General features: G+C 42.8%; 1 protein-coding gene across 14 annotated transcripts in view; it reads left to right on the forward strand.

The window, feature by feature from the left end:
- The first annotated feature begins 13,585 nt into the window (after positions 1-13,585).
- The window catches only part of TTC12 (tetratricopeptide repeat domain 12), a 51,916-nt gene continuing 44,264 nt past the window's right edge, over positions 13,586-21,237 (forward strand). For 2 of the 14 annotated variants that reach the window (XM_054439805.2, XM_054439812.2), the window contains exons 1-3: positions 13,586-13,665; positions 14,139-14,249; positions 15,291-15,363. In XM_054439805.2, the coding sequence (XP_054295780.2) occupies positions 15,306-15,363 (58 nt within the window). In that variant the 5' untranslated portion in view covers positions 13,586-13,665; positions 14,139-14,249; positions 15,291-15,305. Of the gene's footprint in view, positions 13,666-13,692; positions 14,250-15,290; positions 15,364-21,237 lie in introns of those variants that run through there. The other 12 variants (XM_054439806.2, XM_054439808.2, XM_054439814.2 and 9 more) reach the window with 9 other exon arrangements.

The following is a 21,237-nucleotide window of genomic DNA, read 5'->3' on the forward strand; positions in this document are numbered from 1 at the left end:
CAGCTCAAGGAGGCCTGCCTGCCTCTGTAGGCTCCACCTCTGGGGGCAGGACACAGACAAACAAAAAGACAGCAGTAACCTCTGCAGACTTAAATGTCCCTGTCTGACAGCTTTGAGGAGAGCAGTGTTTCTCCCAGCACGCAGCTGGAGATCTGAGAACGGGCTGACTGCCTCCTCAAGTGGGTCCCTGACCCCGACCCCCGAGCAGCCTAACTGGGAGGCACCCCCCAGCAGGGGCAGACTGACACCTCACACGGCCGGCCAGGTACTCCAACAGACCTGCAGCTGAGGGTCCTGTCTGTTAGAAGGAAAGCTAACAGAAAGGACATCCACACCAAAAACCCATCTGTACATCACCATCATCAAAGACCAAAAGTAGATAAAACCACAAAGATGGGGAAAAAACAGAGCAGAAAAACTGGAAACTCTAAAATGCAGAGCACCTCTCCTCCTCCAAAGGAACGCAGTTCCTCACCAGCAACGGAACAAAGCTGGACGGAGAATGACTTTGACGAGCTGAGAGAAGAAGGCTTCAGACGATCAAATTACTCCGAGCTACGGGAGGATATTCAAACCAAAGGCAAAGAAGTTGAAAACTTTGAAAAAAATTTAGAAGAATGTATAACTAGAATAACCAATACAGAGAAGTGCTTAAAGGAGCTGATGGAGCTGAAAACCAAGGCTCGAGAACTACGTGAAGAATGCAGAAGCCTCAGGAGCCGATGCGATCAAATGGAAGAAAGGGTATCAGCCCTGGAAGATGAAATGAATGAAATGAAGCGAGAAGGGAAGTTTAGAGAAAAAAGAATAAAAAGAAACGAGCAAAGCCTCCAAGAAATGTGGGACTATGTGAAAAGACCAAATCTACGTCTGATTGGTGTACCTGAAAGTGACGGGGAGAATGGAAACAAGTTGGAAAACACTCTGCAGGATATTATCCAGGAGAACTTCCCCAATCTAGCAAGGCAGGCCAACATTCAGATTCAGGAAATACAGAGAACGCCACAAAGATACTCCTCGAGAAGAGCAACTCCAAGACACATAATTGTCAGATTCACCAAAGTTGAAATGAAGGAAAAAATGTTAAGGGCAGCCAGAGAGAAAGGTCGGGTTACCATCAAAGGGAAGCCCATCAGACTAACAGCGGATCTCTCGGCAGAAACCCTACAAGCCAGAAGAGAGTGGGGGCCAATATTCAACATTCTTAAAGAAAAGAATTTTCAACCCAGAATTTCATATCCTGCCAAACTAAGCTTCATAAGTGAAGGAGAAATAAAATACTTTACAGACAAGCAAATGCTGAGAGATTTTGTCACCACCAGGCCTGCCCTAAAAGAGCTCCTGAAGGAATCGCTAAACATGGAAAGGCACAACCGGTACCAGCCACTGCAAAATCATACCGAAATGTAAAGAACATCGAGACTAGGAAGAGACTGCATCAACTAACGAGCAAAATATCCAGCTAACATCATAATGACAGGATCAAATTCACACATAACAATATTAACTTTAAATGTAAATGGACTAAATGCTCCAATTAAAAGACACAGACTGGCAAACTGGATAAAGACTCAAGACCCATCAGTGTGCTGTATTCAGGAAACCCATCTCACGTGCAGAGACACACATAGGCTCAAAATAAAAGGATGGAGGAAGATCTACCAAGCAAATGGAAAACAAAAAAAGGCAGGGGTTGCAATCCTAGTCTCTGATAAAACAGACTTTAAACCAACAAAGATCAAAAGAGACAAAGAAGGCCATTACATAATGGTAAAGGGATTAATTCAACAAGAAGAGCTAACTATCCTAAATATATATGCACCCAATACAGGAGCACCCAGATTCATAAAGCAAGTCCTGAGTGACCTACAAAGAGACTTAGACTCCCACACATTAATAATGGGAGACTTTAACACCCCACTATCAACATTAGACAGATCAACGAGACAGAAAGTCAACAAGGATACCCAGGAATTGAACTCAGCTCTGCACCAAGCGGACCTAATAGACATCTACAGAACTCTCCACCCCAAATCAACAGAATATACATTTTTTTCAGCACCACACCTCACCTATTCCAAAATTGACCATATACTTGGAAGTAAAGCTCTCCTCAATAAATGTAAAAGAACAGAAATTGTAACAAACTGTCTCTCAGATCACAGTGCAATCAAGCTAGAACTCAGGATTAAGAATCTCACTCAAAACCGCTCAACTACGTGGAAACTGAACAACCTGCTCCTGAATGACTACTGGGTACATAACGAAATGAAGGCAGAAATAAAGATGTTCTTTGAAACCAACGAGAACCAAGACACAACATACCAGAATCTCTGGGATGCATTCAAAGCAGTGTGTAGAGGGAAATTTATAGCACTAAATGCCCACAAGAGAAAGCAGGAAAGATCCAAAATTGACACCCTAACATCACAATTAAAAGAACTAGAAAAGCAAGAGCAAACACATTCAAAAGCTAGCAGAAGGCAAGAAATAACTAAAATCAGAGCAGAACTGAAGGAAATAGAGACACAAAAAACCCTTCAAAAAATAAATGAATCCAGGAGCTGGTTTTTTGAAAGGATCAACAAAATTGATAGACCGCTAGCAAGATTAATAAAGAAAAAAAGAGAGAAGAATCAAATAGATGCAATAAAAAATGATAAAGGGGATATCACCACCGATCCCACAGAAATACAAACTACCATCAGAGAATATTACAAACACCTCTATGCAAATAAACTAGAAAATCTAGAAGAAATGGATAAATTCCTCAACACATACACCCTCCCAAGATTAAACCAGGAAGAAGTTGAATCTCTGAATAGACCAATAACAGGAGCTGAAATTGTGGCAATAATCAATAGCTTACCAACCAAAAAAAGTCCAGGTCCAGATGGATTCACAGCCGAATTCTACCAGAGGTACAAGGAGGAGCTGGTACCATTCCTTCTGAAACTATTCCAATCAATAGAAAAAGAGGGAAGCCTCCCTAACTCATTTTATGAGGCCAGCATCATCCTGATACCAAAGCCTGGCAGAGACACAACCAAAAAAGAGAATTTTAGACCAATATCCTTGATGAACATTGATGCAAAAATCCTCAATAAAATACTGGCAAACAGAATTCAGCAGCACATCAAAAAGCTTATCCACCATGATCAAGTGGGCTTCATCCCTGGGATGCAAGGCTGGTTCAATATACGCAAATCAATAAATGTAATCCAGCATATAAACAGAACGAAGGACAAAAACCACATGATTATCTCAATAGATGCAGAAAAGGCCTTTGACAAAATTCAACAACCCTTCATGCTAAAAACTCTCAATAAATTAGGAATTGATGGGACGTATCTCAAAATAATAAGAGCTATTTATGACAAACCCACAGCCAATATCATACTGAATGGGCAAAAACTGGAAGCATTCCCTTTGAAAACTGGCACAAGACAGGGATGCCCTCTCTCACCACTTCTATTCAACATAGTGTTGGAAGTTCTGGCCAGGGCAATTAGGCAGGAGAAGGAAATCAAGGGTATTCAATTAGGAAAAGAGGAAGTCAAATTGTCCCTGTTTGCAGATGACATGATTGTATATCTAGAAAACCCCATTGTCTCAGCCCAAAATCTCCTTAAGCTGATAAGCAACTTCAGCAAAGTCTCAGGATACAAAATCAATGTGCAAAAATCACAAGCATTCTTATACATCAATAACAGACAAACAGAGAGCCAAATCATGAGTGAACTCCCATTCACAATTGCTTCAAAGAGAATAAAATACCTAGGAATCCAACTTACAAGGGATGTGAAAGACCTCTTCAAGGAGAACTACAAACCACTGCTCAAGGAAATAAAAGAGGATACAAACAAATGGAAGAACATTCCATGCTCATGGGTAGGAAGAATCAATATCATGAAAATGGCCATCCTTCCCAAGGTAATTTACAGATTCAATGCCATCCCCATCAAGCTACCAATGACTTTCTTCACAGAACTGGAAAAAACTACTTTAAAGTTCATATGGAACCAAAAAAGAGCCCGCATCGCCAAGTCAATCCTAAGCCAAAAGAACAAAGCTGGAGGCATCACACTACCTGACTTCAAACTATACTACAAGGCTACAGTAACCAAAACAGCATGGTACTGGTACCAAAACAGAGATATAGATCAATGGAACAGAACAGAGCCATCAGAAATAATGCCACATATCTACAAGTATCTGATCTTTGACAAACCTGACAAAAACAAGAAATGGGGAAAGGATTCCCTATTTAATAAATGGTGCTGGGAAAACTGGCTAGCCATATGTAGAAAGCTGAAACTGGATCCCTTCCTTACACCTTATACAAAAATCAATTCAAGATGGATTAAAGACTTAAACGTTAGACCTGAAACCATAAAAACCCTAGAAGAAAACCTAGGCATTACCATTCAGGACATAGGCATGGGCAAGGACTTCATGTCTAAAACACCAAAAGCAATGGCAACAAAAGCCAAAATTGACAAATGGGATCTAATTAAACTAAAGAGCTTCTGCACAGCAAAAGAAACTACCATCAGAGTGAACAGGCAACCTACAAAATGGGAGAAAATTTTTGCAACCTACTCATCTGACAAAGGGCTAATATCCAGAATCTACAATGAACTCCAACAAATTTACAAGAAAAAACCAAACAACCCCATCAAAAAGTGGGCGAAGGACATGAACAGACACTTCTCAAAAGAAGACATTTATGCAGCCAAAAAACACATGAAAAAATGCTCAACATCACTGGCCATCAGAGAAATGCAAATCAAAACCACAATGAGATACCATCTCACACCAGTTAGAATGGCAATCATTAAAAAGTCCGGAAACAACAGGTGCTGGAGAGGATGTGGAGAAATAGGAACACTTTTACACTGTTGGTGGGACTGTAAACTAGTTCAACCCTTGTGGAAGTCAGTGTGGCGATTCCTCAGGGATCTAGAACTAGAAATTCCATTCGACCCAGCCATCCCATTACTGGGTATATACCCAAAGGACTATAAATCATGCTGCTATAAAGACACATGCACACGTATGTTTATTGCGGCATTATTCACAATAGCAAAGACTTGGAACCAACCCAAATGTCCAACAATGATAGACTGGATTAAGAAAATGTGGCACATATACACCATGGAATACTATGCAGCCATAAAAAATGATGAGTTCACGTCCTTTGTAGGGACATGGATGAAATTGGAAATCATCATTCTCAGTAAACTATCGCAAGAACAAAAAACCAAACACCGCATATTCTCACTCATAGGTGGGAATTGAACAATGAGAACACATGGACACAGGAAGGGGAACATCACACTCTGGGGACTGTTGTGGGGTGGGGGGAGGGGGGAGGGATAGCATTGGGAGATATACCTAATGCTAGATGACGAGTTGGTGGGTGCAGCGCACCAGTATGGCACATGTATACATATGTAACTTACCTGCACATTGCGCACATGTACCATAAAACCTAAAGTATAATGATAATAATAATAATAATAATAATAATAAAAGAAAAAAAAAAAAAAAAAAAAAAAAAAAAAGTATAGAAATCTCAAGGCAGGCTCTTGGCCCCTGTGGTCACACAGACTAAGTCTAACTGGATCCTGAAATTATTTCTACGCCTATGGTAGAATGCTGTTTTTTTGTTTGTTTGTTTTTAGTCTTTTTTTTTCAAAAGGACATAGGTTTGGAAAAAAAATCAAATGTGACTTTTGAATTCTCTTTAGGGAGGAAAAAGACAGTGTTAAATTCATTCAGCTTCCTCCTTCTCTAAATTTTGAAGCCAAAGTTATCAAATCAATTGCAGCTCCAGCATCCACGGTGAGGGGTCTTTGTCTAATGGGCCATGTTTGTAGTTTGGTTCCTGGATTCAGGTTGACTTTGTCTACACCAATCACTCTCAGCAGGCAAAGGTGAGATCTCTTTACTCCTCATGTCCTCAGAAGAAAATAAAAATATCTCTCTTAAACTTTTATTTATTTTTGATTTTTGGAGATGGAGTCTTGCTCTGTTGCCCAGGCTGGAGTGCAGTGGTGCAATCTCGGCTCACTGCAACCTCTGCCTCTTGTGTTGAAACTCAGCCTCCCAAGTAGCTGGGACTACAGGCGTGCCTGGCTAATTTTTTGTATTTTAGTAGAAACGGGGTTTCCCCATGTTGCCCAGGCTGGTCTCGAACTCCTGGGCTCAGGCAATCTGCCTGCCTCAGTCTCCCAAAATGCTGGGATTACAGGAGTGAAACTCCGCACCTGGCTGCACCTAAGTTTTTAAAGTATGGTTGATGAGAAAAGACAAAGAGAGACAAAGACAACAAAGACAGTTGTTTACACTAAAGAGAGAGCAGAGTAAAAGAGAGGGGAGACCGCTTATACAATCTCCAAGTCTCAGATTTACTGTACAATCTCCAAGTCTCAGACTTACTGTGAACAAATGTTCTCCCATTTTTATTGAGGACATAAAACAAAAGTAAAACTGAAGTACCACACAAGGGATTTGGATCAGGTGGAAGTAGTCGTTGTGAAAATATGATTCATAAAGTTTCTCTAGGAGAAATATATTTGAAATGCAAGTCAGCAACAATTTAAAAGTCTGTTTCCCTCTGTGCATTTGAATATATATGAAAATACATAGACATTGACACTTACAATGTAAATCACAACCATTGTTATTTACATATACTCATATGCCAGGTCCCTAGACTTTGCCATTGTAACAAGTGAAGAACAAGTGGTCCGAGTGGCCGTATTAGACATGATGGGCTACATTATGCTGCGTTAACAAACAAGCCCCAAAGTTTTATGGATTATAACAAGAAAGGTCTGTTGCTCACTCATTCTACGTATCCATCAAAGGTAGACAGATACCTTTCCTCCATGAACTCACTCAGGGACAGTATCTGGTTGCTGGGTCGGGGGAAAGGACATGTATGGGGAGTCAAACTGGCTCTTAAAGGCTTCTGCCCGTTTCACTTCTCCCAACACCGCATTGGCCAAAGCAAATCACCAGGCCATAGAGAAGTGAGATCCTGCGGTGCACCTGGAAGTGGGAAAATTGGAATCTTCCTGGACAGCCCAGTGGCTATCCGGGGTTTACTAGGACTTTTGACATGTTAAAGTGGTCAATCTGTCAAGTACAAGATTTATCCTGAAAAGTATTTTGTGACTGTAACAGCACTCATCCTCCAGGATGGAACACTCTGGGAAGGCTGAGGCAGAGAAACTATAAACACCCTTATTCCTTTTCCATCTAGAATAACATATTTGAACCTTCCTCTAAGCAGAGCAAGAGAATAACTCACTTATTCAACAAATCTTTTTTTAGCTCCAACTAAGCACCAGGGGCTGGGGATACAAAGATAAAATAAAGCAAAATCCCTACTCCCAGGAAAGGCATTGTCTAGTTACCCTGTTGGATTTAGAGTGTTGGGACTTGAAGTAAAGTTTGGGTTCGCAGAGATGTATGTGGGAGTCATCAAGATGGAAGTGACTTCTGAAGAAGCCACGAATGTCTGTGGCTTCCAGCTCAACCAGGAGCAAACATGCTGCCCCCATCTTTTGCATCCCTCCTGCCCAAGGAACTCTCATCGTTCCATCCCTGGGCTCTTGCCTTGTTGTGTCCCTGTTCCACACCCTTCCTATGGCTTCCATCCTGGATATAGCTGCCCCTACCCACATCTCTGGGCTCATCTTGCACCACTCTTGCCTTTCACAATGTTTCTTGCCTCTAAACTTTTGCCAGTCCTGTCCCCTCTGCCTGGAGCCTCCTACACACTCTCAGCCTGCACATTAACCAGGGAAATCCCTATTCTTGTGCGGACCTGCCTGACAGCATTTCCTTCTCCCTCCCTCTTCCTTAGGCACTAGACCTTCACTGCCCTTATCATACTGTTCTATTAATATAATAATCTGTTTATGCATCTGTCTTCCTCATTGGATTGTGGGATCCTTGAGGACAGAGGCTGTGCCTCTGGCTCATAGTATGATATTTGGTCACAACAAACACTCCAACAACTTTTGTTGATATTTCTGTGGCAGAGAAGTTGATGAGATTATCAGTAAAAGAGATGCAAGCATGAAAATAGATCCCATAAGGTTGAGTGCAGTGGCTCACGTCTGTAATCCCAGCACTCTGGGAGGCTGAGGCAGGTGGATCACCTGAGGTCAGGAGTCCAAGACCAGCCTGACCAACCATGACCAACGTGGTGAAACCCCATCTCTACTAAAAATGCAAAAATTAGCTGGGTGCAGTGGCAGACACCTGTAATCCCAGCTACTCAGGAGGCTAAGGCAGGAGAATTGCTTGAACTCAGGAGGTGGAAGTTGCAGTGAGCCAAGATCATGCCACTGCACTTCAGCCTGGGTGACAGAGCAAGACTCCATCTCAAAAAAAAAAAAAAAGAAAATCCCATAATAGGATAGTATTCCAAGTGTGTATGGGGAGATATAAAATGGAAAAATGACTTCAAAGAGAAAAAAGAATAACATAACCTTCTTAATTTCATGATCTCAGTATCAAATTGCTCCAATGCTTAAAGTTTATTGGATGAGATGCATTTAAAAATTAATATGTGTTTCATTTTAAAATATCAACATTTCTATTATGCTAGTATAACATTATTGTGCTTCATTTTAAAATATTAACATTTCTATTGTGCTAGTATAACATTATTGTATGGACTTATGATGAAAAATTAGATATAAATATTAAGAGAGTGTTAGTTGAATGAATGAATAAATGAATGAAGAGTGCTTTCCATGTCAGTTAACATTAGGTTTGACTGGGAGTGACAGAAAACCCAAGATAGCAGAATCTTCAATAAAAGTCATTATATTTCCAGCAACTGAAGTATCTCTTGTTGGCGTTCAATGTCTTGCTCATATAGAAATATGAAGTTGGGCAGTCCAAAGCCCATGAGGCAGCTCCATGATCTCAGGACCCCGTCTCCTTCTAGATCCTCAACACAATGCTTCCGTAACATGGTCCAAAATGGCTGGCCCAGCTCCAGCCATTGGGTCCCCATTCCAATCAGCAAGGAAAAGGGCATCCTTTTGGGGACACTTCCCAGAAGTAGCACCACCACCTCTGCTTATATCTAATTGGTCAGAACTTGATTGTGTATTACACAAGGAAAGCTGGGAAACACAGTCTATTCTAGGTGTCTTGGGCCTTGCTAAAAATTGGTAGATCTGAAGAAGAGGAGAACAAATATTAAGGGACAATTATCAATTTACTCCACATCTATACTTGGATAACTCATAGGCATTTTGGACCGGATATCACAAATCTGAACTCATCTTTTCTCCAAACATTATTCTCTAATATTCTCTAGCTCAGCCAATGGAGAATCTTAATCTAGTCAAGCTGGAAACCTAATGTCATTATTGATACTTTCCTGCTGTCAATCCTCCCTCGAAAATACATCTCAAATTCATCTCTATTCCTACCACCAGTACCCACAACAAACTCCTAACCAGTGTCCCTCTCACCTCTTTCCAGATCATTCTCTGCATTGCAGTCAAAATAACTTTCTAAGAAAAAATAAAAATCTGAGCATGTCACTTTTCTGCTAAAATCCCTGGAAGGCTGCCCATGGTGCTTAGGACAAAGACCAAAAACCTTTACATGGCTTTCAAAGGCCTAATGTGATCTGGCCCTTGCTTCATCTTGCACTGCTTACCTTTTGTTCTCCATGCAACAGAAAAACTTGGCGTTCTGCTGGTTCCTCCTCCATACCAGGCTCCTTCCTGACTGCCCATGCCATTCGCTCTTTCTCCACCTCTCTCTTTAACTGTCCAATGCCCACTCACCCCCCAAGTCTCTTCTTAAACACCACATCATCAGGGAAGACTTCCAGTGTTTGAGACTAGACTTTCATGGCACTCTGTGCTACCTTTGCTTTTCACCCTTTACTTCTTACAGCACTTATCACAATGAGAATTTACATGATGATTTTGTTTATTGACCCTTATTCCCCTTGGGTGATAAGCTCCTTGAGTCTGGTGACTAGGTACCACTGGTGCTTTGCTGCATCCCAGCATTTAATGAAGTGTCTGCACTTTGCTACTCAGTGTGGCCACAGTCCATAAAGGGATGTCACTGCAGATCTCAGCCCCTATCCTGTTTAAACAAGATCCCCAGGCAATTTCTAAACACAATCAAGGTTCAGAGGACCTGGTCTAACATATACGAATCATAGTAGTAGTAATAGTTAATAATACTTACTAGGTATTGATAATGCTCCAGGCATTGTTCTAAGCACATGGCCTGTATTAACTCATGTACCTCTCACAGAAACCCTATGGGATAGAGAATCATTTAACAACCCGATTTTACAGATGATGAAACTAAGGCCCACAGGGATTAAGTAACTTGCTTAAGGTCACACATCTAGCAGTAGCAGTAGCAGATGCATAGAACCAACAGACTGTATGCCCACTGTGTATAACAGACCAGTTACATTGAGATAGAAGGATGTGCAGCACAGAAAGAATCAGATCATAGGGCACCAAGTGAGGGGGAGGAGAGCTGGAATGAGGAGGAGCCCCTCAAATCTGTCTCCCGGTGGAGTGCTGGGCTGGGGATTTTAAGGAGATCATGGAGAGCGAGGGGCTAGAAAACTGGGGTTGTCCATTGGTGGGATAAGGGGGATGAAAGTATCAGGATTTGGAAACTGCATTCTTTGGTGAGTCAACTTCTCTGGTCAGCTACAGTAGGAGACCTGGGGGGGCCAGCAGCACAGGGTCACAGTGGGGCCCTCAGACTAGCTGGTGTTAATGGGTCCTTCACAACAGCTGACATGAGTAATTTCACTGGTATGCAGGACCTGAAAGAATATTCCAAGTGGAAAACGTAACGTTTTATGTTCAAGTTGTTAACTATAGAGCAGTTAAGGGGAACTATAATCTTGTAACTGGGTCTATGTGATTCTGAGATAACAAACACTAAACAATTATGAAGAAGCAGGCCAGAGAACAAGCTGATCTCGTGGTTCATGCTGAATGTGCTGCAAGCTGGGCTTATTTTATTTCTCCCCTTCCCTGCTTCCCTGATTAATTTTATAAAGTTTTGTAAGGAAGGTTTCAGTAGTGTTAGTAATAAAAGAGGAGGAATCTGATCCCCAGTACCTAGCACAATAGAAGGTGCATGGTAGGTGCTTAAAGACATTTTAATGAATGCTAATAGGTGGAGATGTGAGATTTGAACCCAGCAAAATAGCTCCAGAGCCTCAGCTCTTAACCACTTAGCATGTGATGAATATTTGTCAAGTGCACCCCAGAGGCCTTCCGCTGCATCTAGCACACTATAGACCACTCACATTTGCTGAATGAATGTGTGAGTGAATGGTTATGTGGGCAGATACCTCTGGAACCTAGGAAAGGTGTTTAGTGAAAAGAGTAGCAGGATAGGAAGTAAGTGATTTGGAACTATCGGCCTCAAAGTGATAAGAAACACCCACAGGTTGGGGACCATAGGCATATAGCCTTCGTGTGTTCAAGGCCTCACGGGCCTAAGAGGAAAATGGGATGATACTAATGGTGATAACCAAAACATCACTGGTTCTTGTCTCCATCAATTCCCACAGACTGGAAGGTCACTGTGAAGTACCCCATATCTTTCTGAGGATCCCTATGGTGTGCCTGGCCTGTGCTCATCAACGTCCTTGCTCCTGCCAGGCACCTACACTGTCTGCTACTTCTCCTGAGGCACCTCATTCCCTTGGGACAGCCACTGTGACCATGTCCTGCTGGGACCCCCAGGTCTCCTGCTGCAGCTGATGAGCCAGAAGACTCACTCTGCTGATGCTGTACCCATTCAGCTGCCAAGAGGAGCAGAACATCCCTGGCCCCTTTGTGTTATACTGCATTAGAGGGGTACCCAAGCAGGATGGTATGTGTACCAATGCATCATAGAGACTTCAGTCAAACAGCTCTTCTGTTCTCGACAGGACACAGGCACGCATCCTATGGGGCCTAGGCCACAGGGAGTCAACAGGCTGTACTTGTACTTGGAATCAACACTAGAGCTAGCTGGCCATTCCTGGATCCCTCTCCCCTCTGGCAAATTCCATCTCTAGGGGCTCCTTGTTCCCTACCAAATAGGTTTCCATAAAGCACTCATTTGACAAGAAGTTCCAGGTGTTTCTGACCATGAACTTAAGCTCAAGTTTCCCCTAAACCTGCTTTTTTTCCATTGGTAACCCTGCACATAATACTCTGAGATTTTGTTTAGAAAAACAGACTGAAATTTATTTAGGGCTGTGTGCATGTATTTGGGGCATGAATGAATGTGCTCATTAGCTCATTCTGCTCTAAATCCTACTATGATTCCCCGGATGTCACCTGCCACCTGTTCCTACTGACTAGGTACCAGGCACTGAAACCACCATTGCAAAATTATAACTGAAAGGGTGAAAGGGATCTGACCTAACCGACTCCATCCTGCTTCTCATCTCCAAGCTGTCTTTGTTCATTCCTAGGCATAGGCTAAACTAACTTTGGGAGAAACTGAGTTTATAGTTTAGCTTTGAAACAAAGGCAATACCAGTCCTTTCCCAAACAAACTCCCTTCTTGCCTGGGGACTAGACTGCCTTTTCAGGACTAACAAATTAGCCACAAAATTAGAAATTATGGTTTAGGAGTCATGCAGATAGAGGCTGCAAGATTCTAAACCTCAAATTGCTCCTGGGGATAACATCAACTATTGTAAAACCTAAGATCAGTGCTTAAGATATTTCGCAGACACTGCACTCGATGGATCAGCTGGCACCACCCAGATGGATAAACTGGCTCATCTGGTCTTATGGCCCCCACCTGGGAACTGACTCAGCACAAGAGGACAGCTTTGACCCCCTGTGATTTCATCTCCTATCCTACCAATCAGCACTCCCGACTCACTGACCCCTACCCACCAAATTATCCTTAAAAACTCTGATCCCTGAAAGCTAGGGAGACTGATTTGAGTAATAATAAAACTCCGGTCTCCCTCACAGCCAGGTCTGTGTGAATTACTCTTTCTCTATTGCAATTCCCCTGTCTTGATAAACCGACTCTGTCTAGGGAGTGAGCAAGGTGAACCTATTTGGCAGTTACAGCACTTTAACCATAAACCTTATGAGAAAGTGCCATTTCTCTATTTCATAGGTGAGAAAACTGAGGATTAAAAAGATTACTCAAATAACTTTCCAAAGGATAAATGTGTGAGTCTTCTAACTCACACATTTATCAATAAACAAAACCGGATTCACAAGTACACTGGAGACTTTACATTTTGGGCAAGGATATTAAGCTAATGGGAGTGAGACACCCCTTCTTCAGTAGAAAAAAGGCGAGCAGCAGGCGCTACTTTAGAGACCAGCACTTTGCTTCCTCCGTCTCCCCGCGACAGGCATCGGGCATCCCAACCTCGGCTTTGGCCTTGACCATGGCGCGCTCCAGAGCTAGAGCTCTGGGGTGGCGAATCTGATCGCCGGTCCATGCCCGCCCCCGGTCCCGCCCCCTGGCCTTTGACCCCGTCCTTGGTCCCGCCCCGGGCCCTTAGCTCCTGGCCCCGCCCTTGGCCCCGCCCCGGGCCCCTGGCTCCTGGCCCCGCCCCAGCCCAGGCCGGTCCATGCGCCATTTCCTGTCCAAAGCTGGGCAAGTGAGGTCGGTGCCGCGGGGTACCCCGGAATCCTCCCGAATCCCCCCTGGGAGCTGGTCCTGGACTGGCCTTCAGAGCCGAGCAGAGGACCCTGCTTTGGGCCCCAGAGCATGGGAAGGTCTTGGCTGCGGTCTGGGACCTGCATGGAGGGCCCGGGACCTGCCGACGCCTGGGAGCGGTTGCCGGGCAACAGTGCGTGCGGCCTGGCCTCTTGGCGCCCGGCGGGCAGCGAGCGTCCGGGACAGGCTCGGCGCCAGGCTCCGGCACAGGTCCCCGCTGCCGCAGCCTTACCCAGTGAAACACCGAGCGCGGCGCCGCTTCGCCATCACCTGGCTCTGGCCCTCTCACCTTAGCGGGGGGGGGGTGGGGGGCACTGGCCAAGCGGTGAGGACCCTGAGATCCATGCCCTGGGAGACAGAGATTGTCTCCTGTCCTTGCACCTGTGCGCCTGCCTTCTAACCCTCATACCGTTGGGCAGATTAATTCACTGGACTGGGCCTCTGTTCCGTGGGAGTTGAAAAGATCTGACCTGGAAGAAACCCTAGCGATCATTCAGTTAAGCCGCAACCCCACCGCCTATTTTATATAGGTAAGGGTGCTTCACGATGAGGTCTCGTCGCGTGCCTGGTGCTTTACTTCAGTCCCCAAAATAGTCCTCGTAGTTTCTCTCACTGTTCCCATAGTATGGGGTGAGGACTCTGAGGCTCGGAGAGGTTGTGAATTTAGCCAGAATCACGCAGCTTGTAACTGGTGGAGATAAGGACACTGAGACTCGATTAAATCACTCGCACTTTGTTCGTGGCAGATTACATGTTAGAAGCGTGTTACACTACTATGAAACCTGGCCGTAAATCAGAGTCACCTGGAAAGTGTTTAAAATCTACATTCCTGGCTGGGCACTGTCCCGGGTTTACTGACTTGAAATCTCAGGCTAGGGCTGAGGAAGCTGTATATTTAACAATCTTCCCGATGATTTTTATGATCTGTGGATGAACCACTGAGTGCTGCTGGGTACACCACGGGGCCTTCTCGCACAAAAACAACTGTAAAATAATGTCTAAGGTACCTAGAGCAGAAGAGACGCTGGTGAGCATGGTAACATCATGTTCTAATCCCTTCAGCCAATTTGTACCCTTTCTTCACTCTTCAGAAACAAGCCAAAGACGTATTTTAAACAAGTATGGACATTTAGATGCAAATTGCCCCAAGTTTGTTACCTGTCACACATCCACATTTAAGCTTCTGACTAGACCAGCCTGTCATGATCAAAGTCAGGTGTTAGTGTATTTCTCTATCCTTGGCAACCTGTCATCTGCTCTCTTCTCATCTCCATGCCAGGTCCCTAAATCGCCGGGGTTGATGTTGGCTTTGGAAGAACTATTTGCAGAGCGTTTTCTGCACTGGAAGGAGGGCTGGAAGCTTTCTGGAAGCATTGCCGCACATAAATGAGTGCCTCTTGGCCTTAAACAGCAGTTGGAATGAAAGGGATCACCCTGCTGTTATTCATTGACATAAACAAAACTGTCATAAAAATAATCACTTGGCTCTTAGTTTTAGAAGGCTAATAAGCCTGACCGTTCTGTTTAGTGCTTTATTATTATTAATTTCATCATTATGCTGCATCCCTTAGGGATTCCGGTTCACAATGGATGCTGATCAAGAGAAAGATTTGCAGAAATTTCTTAAAAATGTGGATGAAATCTGTAAGTACTAGTAAATCATAAATTAATTTCTGCTTTAGAGAAGTGGAGTAGATAAAGAGAAATGATTGCTCTAAGTTCCTGGGTGGCTTGACAGGTTTATAACTCTTAGGAAAAAAATGTAATTGAAATTAAAGAGAAGGGTATTGAGAAGCAAGTTATAGCCTCAGGGCCGTATTTTCTGGCTGTTAATTGGTATCAGAGAAACTGTTAACATTCTGATAGGAATTCAGGCTGATGGTTTTCTTCCATATTTTGTATCCTTCTATGTGGAATCCAGTCAAAATGAGCTGCTGTTTCCCCATTGACAATGAACCTAGCTGTTCCCTTCAAGGGTCAAGAGCCTCATTGATCAGTGTGAGATTCCTCCCATTTTAGAGTAGAGCCATTTCTGTTTTAGAGCTTCAGAGGCAAAATCAAATGGCTTTCCTTTAGGATCCATCGAATTATGTGGATGGCTTATGATCATCATTCCCTTCTCTCTCTCTAGATAAGAAAGTCCTTTCCCAAGTTCCGGCAGGTTGGATCTCAAAGAATATGTACTCTGATCCCACAGATCACATTCGGGAATTTCCAAACTGTCAGTCCCTGTTCAGGGAGCTTGCTTGAGTATAGAAACAAACAAACCAACAAGCAAACAGACCTTACATGGTAAATACAGGCAATATGCTGAAATTACTGCTTCTAGCAGATTGTATGGGTTCAAGGAATAAAGTGGTTTTAAAACTAGTTTGGGTGACATCATAAATGATACATGTATAATGCTCATCCCTGAATGCTGTTGCATGGAGCTCTGGCCTTGGCCCACTGCCACCTTTCTCTTCAGCTGGTCTAAACATGTAGCTTTACCTGCCACTTGTTTGCTCATGACCCCCACATCTACATGGACACTTAGCCTTCTTTTCTGAGCCTCTGCCTCTATGGTACTGTCATACCTACTGTATCCCACAAATAACTCAAATGTGTCCAAAATTGAGGCATCATCTCTTTCCTTCCCCTTTGCCCTCCCCCTCCCAAATAAAACCTGCTTCTCCTACCCTCCCCTTCATCCTGGTCTCAGTTGGTGACACCACCATCCAGAAATTTACAAGTCATCTGGGACTCCTCCCAACTCATAACCCTGCATCCAGTTAGCCATCTAGTTTGGTTGGAGAGCCATCCTCTCCAACCCTCCCTTTGTTCTGGTTCCTCTCACCCAGACTATTTCAACAAGCCCTGATTGTTTTTCCTGTCTCCAGGCTTATACTTCCCACAGAGTAATGTATCTAAAATGCAAATCTGACCCAGACACTTCTCTGCTTGGATTCCTTTTGCAGTCATAATAAATCCCAAGCTCTCATCAGGACTTAAGTCCTCCCATGACCTTGTCCTTACCTCTCTCATATCTCCCTACCTCACACTTGAGCAGCAATAAACTGCTGATACTTTCCCACACATACGCTGCATTTCACACTCTGCACTGGGTCTTTGCCATTCCCACTGCCTCTTCATCTTTTTTTTAACCCGGCTAACTTTTATGCATACTCAAAGTTCATTCAGGTATCATTTATACCAGCGCTGTCCAATAGAGCTTTCTGTGATGATGAAAATGTTCCATAATCCTCACTGTCCACTATGGTAGCCACTAGCCACATGATTAGTGAGCATTTGAAATGTGGCTTATAACTCCACTGTGTGGTCTAGTGCTTAGGGTTCTGTGTGTTTGTGGCTGCAGCCCAGGTTTGAAATGTGGCTTGTTTCAATTAATTTAAATTTATGTAGCCACATGTATATAGATTCTGTACATTTACTTCTTGGGCTCTTGCTATGTGTTGAATGTTGGTAAGAGCTAGAGAATACAGTCAAAGAATTATTCTTTTCATGGTATCAATAGTCTAGTGGAGAAAACAGATATTAAACAGTAATTTCAAGTGTGCAATATGAGACACAGAGAATTATAAAGTGTAGGCATCTAACCCAGCTTTGGGAGGTTGTATTAGTCAGCTAGGGCTGCTGGAACAAAATAGGCTGGCTGGCTTAAATGACAAAACTTTATTTTCTTAGAGTTCTGGAGTTTAGAAATATAAGACCAGGGTGTGAGCAGGTTTGGTTTCTTCTGAGGCCTCTCTCCTTGGCTTGCAGATGGGCATCTTCCCGCTGTGCCCTCACGTGGTCAACTCTCTGTGCGTGCATATATTTGGTGTTTCTCTTCTTACAAGGACACTAGTCATACTGAATTAGGGCAATAATTAGTTGCTTCTTTAAAGGCCCTATCTACAAATACAGTCATACCAGGAGTTATAGCTTCAACATGTGAATTTTTGGGGGGATGCAATTTAGTCCGTAACAGAAATTAAATAAAGTTTTCCTGAAGAAGCGAGATTTAGGCAAAATGTGAAGAGTGAGTAGGAGTTGGTCACTGGGGAGATGACAGGGGAGTATTCTGGGTGGGAAGTAAGGAGGTAGGAAAGCTAAGAGTGAAGAAAGAGTGTGTTGCTTTTGAGGAACTAAAAGAATAAAAAGCTCCATATGGCTGGAAAGAAGAGATCAAGGAGAGAAGAGTCCCATCTGAATATGGAGGGGCCAGATTAGGAAAGACCTTGGAAACCATGGTAAGGAATTTGTGTTTACCCTGAGAGTAGTAAATCAATTCCATCTAATTTATGTAGTGACTCTTCCCTCAAGGAGGTGGAGCATCTCTACCCCTTAAATGTGAGTTACATTTAGTGACTTGCTTCCAAAGAGTACAGTATGGAAAGGGAGGGAAGAAGGTAACTTTACAGTGGAAAAGGTTGGCAAACACAATTTCAGACAGATGATCAAGGTTAACCTCCTGATAAATCACACTGATGACATGCATCCTTGATACGCCATAATGTGCCATGGTCTTTTTCCCCAAATCCTGTAACCCTAGTCTAACCGTGAGAAAAATACCAGATAAACCCAAATTGCAAGGTATTCTATGAAATACCTGATCAGTACTACTCAAAACTGTCAAGGTCATCAAAATAAGGAAAGGGTGAGAAATTGTCGCAGCCTAGAGAAGCCTAAGGAGACATGACTAAATGTCATATAGTGTCCTGGATGCGATCCTGGAATAGAAAAAGGGCATTAGGGAGAAAAACAATTAAATTAGAATAAAGTGTGCAGTTGAGTTAATAAAAAAAAAAGTTAATTAGAAGACATGAAAGAAGAGCTAAATAAATGGAGACGTATTTAATCCTAGGAAGACTTATTTGGTAAAGACGTCAATTTTTAAAATGTCCTATACAGTAAATACAATTTAGATCAAAACCCCCAAAGTAGTATGTACTAAAATTCAGCAAGTTGATTCCAAAGTTTACATGGAAGAGCAAAGGACCAAGAAGAGCCAAGAAAACTCTGCAGGAAAAAAAAAAAAAAGCAAGACAACTTTCTCTACCTGACATTCAAAATTTATTATAAAGCCATAGTAATCAATGCATGGAGGTTTTGGTGCTGGAAAAGACAATCAGGGGAAAGGAATGAAGAGCCTGGAGCAGATTTGCACACATAACAGGGATGATGAGACACATTGCTGGCAGTGACTTCTCAACAAATAATGCTCCTGCCTTACATGAAAGTCAACTCTAGGTGAATTACATACCTTAGTAAGAAAAAAACTTTAAAACTTCTATAAGACACCATAAGAGAGTATATTTATAACCTTACTGACACAAAAGGCCTAAATTATAAAGGAAAAGATGGTATATTTAACACATTAAAATTAAAAAGAAAATCTCTTCAACAAAATATTCCATAAAAACAAATGAAAAGACAAAGCATACCCAAGGGGAAGATGTTTGGAAATATATGTAACCAGTCCAGAATATACAACTGATAGGAGACAGGGGAATAGTGGATAGAAGAGGGTGGTTCTCTGGCAAAGACCCCACCCTCAAGCCTGGAGATCTGCAGCACTAAGCAGAAACAGGCATTTCTGTTTTTGTGCCCAAAAAGTTGCCCTTTGGCCTGCCTGCCATGCTCCCCTATCCTGTGCCCATATAAACCCTGAACCCCAGGCTCCAGAAGCAGACGAGCAGGTGTGGAGATAAGGACACAAGCAGACAAATGGCAGAACGACACAGCAGAGAAAAGAGGAGGAATGTCTGAACGCTGAGAGGAGTTTGGCTGGGAGCAGCCAGAGGGGAGTTTGGCCACTGGATGGCCAGGATCCAGGGGAAGATCATCTTTCCCCTCCATCCCCCCTTCCAGCTCCCCATCCATCCCACTGAAAGCCACCTCCACCACTCAGTAAAACCCCACATTCATCCTTTAATCCTGTGTGTGACCTGATTCTTCCAGGGATGCTGGGCAAGAGGGGACGCTGGGCAAGAGCTCGGGATACAGAAAGCTGTCACTTCCATCTGCCCTTGTGAAAAGGCAGAGGTCTGTCAAGCTGATTAACACTCAAGTCGTCTGCAGATAGCAGGGCTAAAAGGACACACTGTAACACGTGCCCAATTGGGCTCCTGCACTTGTCCGTCTGCGTTCCCCGCCTCCCCTCAGGGGTTTGAGCAGTGGTGGTGACTGAACAAGCAAGCCACACCCCTGTCGCATGTCCTGTGAGGGGGATCAGAGAACTCCCCTGTTTCACAATCAAATCAACCAGGCATGGTGGTATGTGCCTGTAGTCTTTGCTACTCAGGAAGCTGAAGCAGGAGGATCGCTTGAGTCCAGGACTTCAAATCCAGCCTGGACAACATAGCAAGACCATCTCTTAAAAAAAAAGAATTTTTTTAAAAAGAAATTATGTTAACTAATAAGAAAGAGACAATGACCCAATAGAAAATTGGCCAAGGATAGGAATAGGCTCTTCGTAGAAATCCAAATGGGTGCAAATCAATAAGAAGATGCTCAATTCCAATCAAATTCAGCAAAATGCAAATTAAAACGTTAATGAGATACCATTCCCATCCATTATATTGACAACAATTAAAAAGTTTAACCTAGCAAGTGATGATAAGAATGTAGAAGAATGGGAACTCCCTCTTGTACTCTTTTGTAGGAGTAAAAATTGGTACAGCCATATCCTGAAGGATATGTGACATATGTGCACAAGGAAATATGTACATACAGGTATTCAATTCAGCATTTACTTACTTTAGAAAAAACTAAAATTAAAAACCACCTGGCTATCAATAAGAGAATGGATTAACTATGGTATATATAATGGTTTAAATGAATCAACTGGAACCATGTGTATCAAGAACACATCTCTAAAGCATCTTAAGAGAAAAAAGTAGGTTGCAAATGAATGCACATTTTATACAACTATTTTAAAAAAATTGTTTAAATATTACATACACAAATATTCTGATAGATTGCAAGAATGGTTACAGATTCCTTTCTTCCCATCAAGAGTGGAGCCTATTTCTCTACCCCTTGAATCTGGGTTGGCCATGTACCTTGCTTTAGCCAAAAGGATGTTTGCAAACATGACACAAGCAGAGGCTTGAAAAGTGCATTTGAATTGGGGCTTGCACTCATACCACTCATGAGAAGGTAAGACACACTTCCCCTGGTTGCTCGCATTTCTCAAGCCAACAGCCAGCAGACTTTATAAAGCAGAGCCACTTAAATGACTGACAGTTGACCATAGATATATGTGTGAGTCCAGCTGAAACCAGAAGAACTGGCCAGCTGAATCCAGCTCGAATTGTTGACATAGAGAATTGTAAACTAAGCCACAAAAATGGTGGTTTGTTTCAAACCACTAAGTTTTGACATGGTGTGTGATGCAGCAAAATCTAAATGATACAAATACTAAGTATTAAAGCATGCTGGAGAAAAGATACCATTAACTTATAAATGGCATAGAAACAAAAATGTTATATTACTTTCTGTATGCTTGAAATATTGTACAATTAAAAATTTCAA

Source organism: Pongo pygmaeus, chromosome 9 (genome assembly GCF_028885625.2).
Source record: "Pongo pygmaeus isolate AG05252 chromosome 9, NHGRI_mPonPyg2-v2.0_pri, whole genome shotgun sequence".
Classification (NCBI taxonomy): domain Eukaryota; kingdom Metazoa; phylum Chordata; class Mammalia; order Primates; family Hominidae; genus Pongo; species Pongo pygmaeus.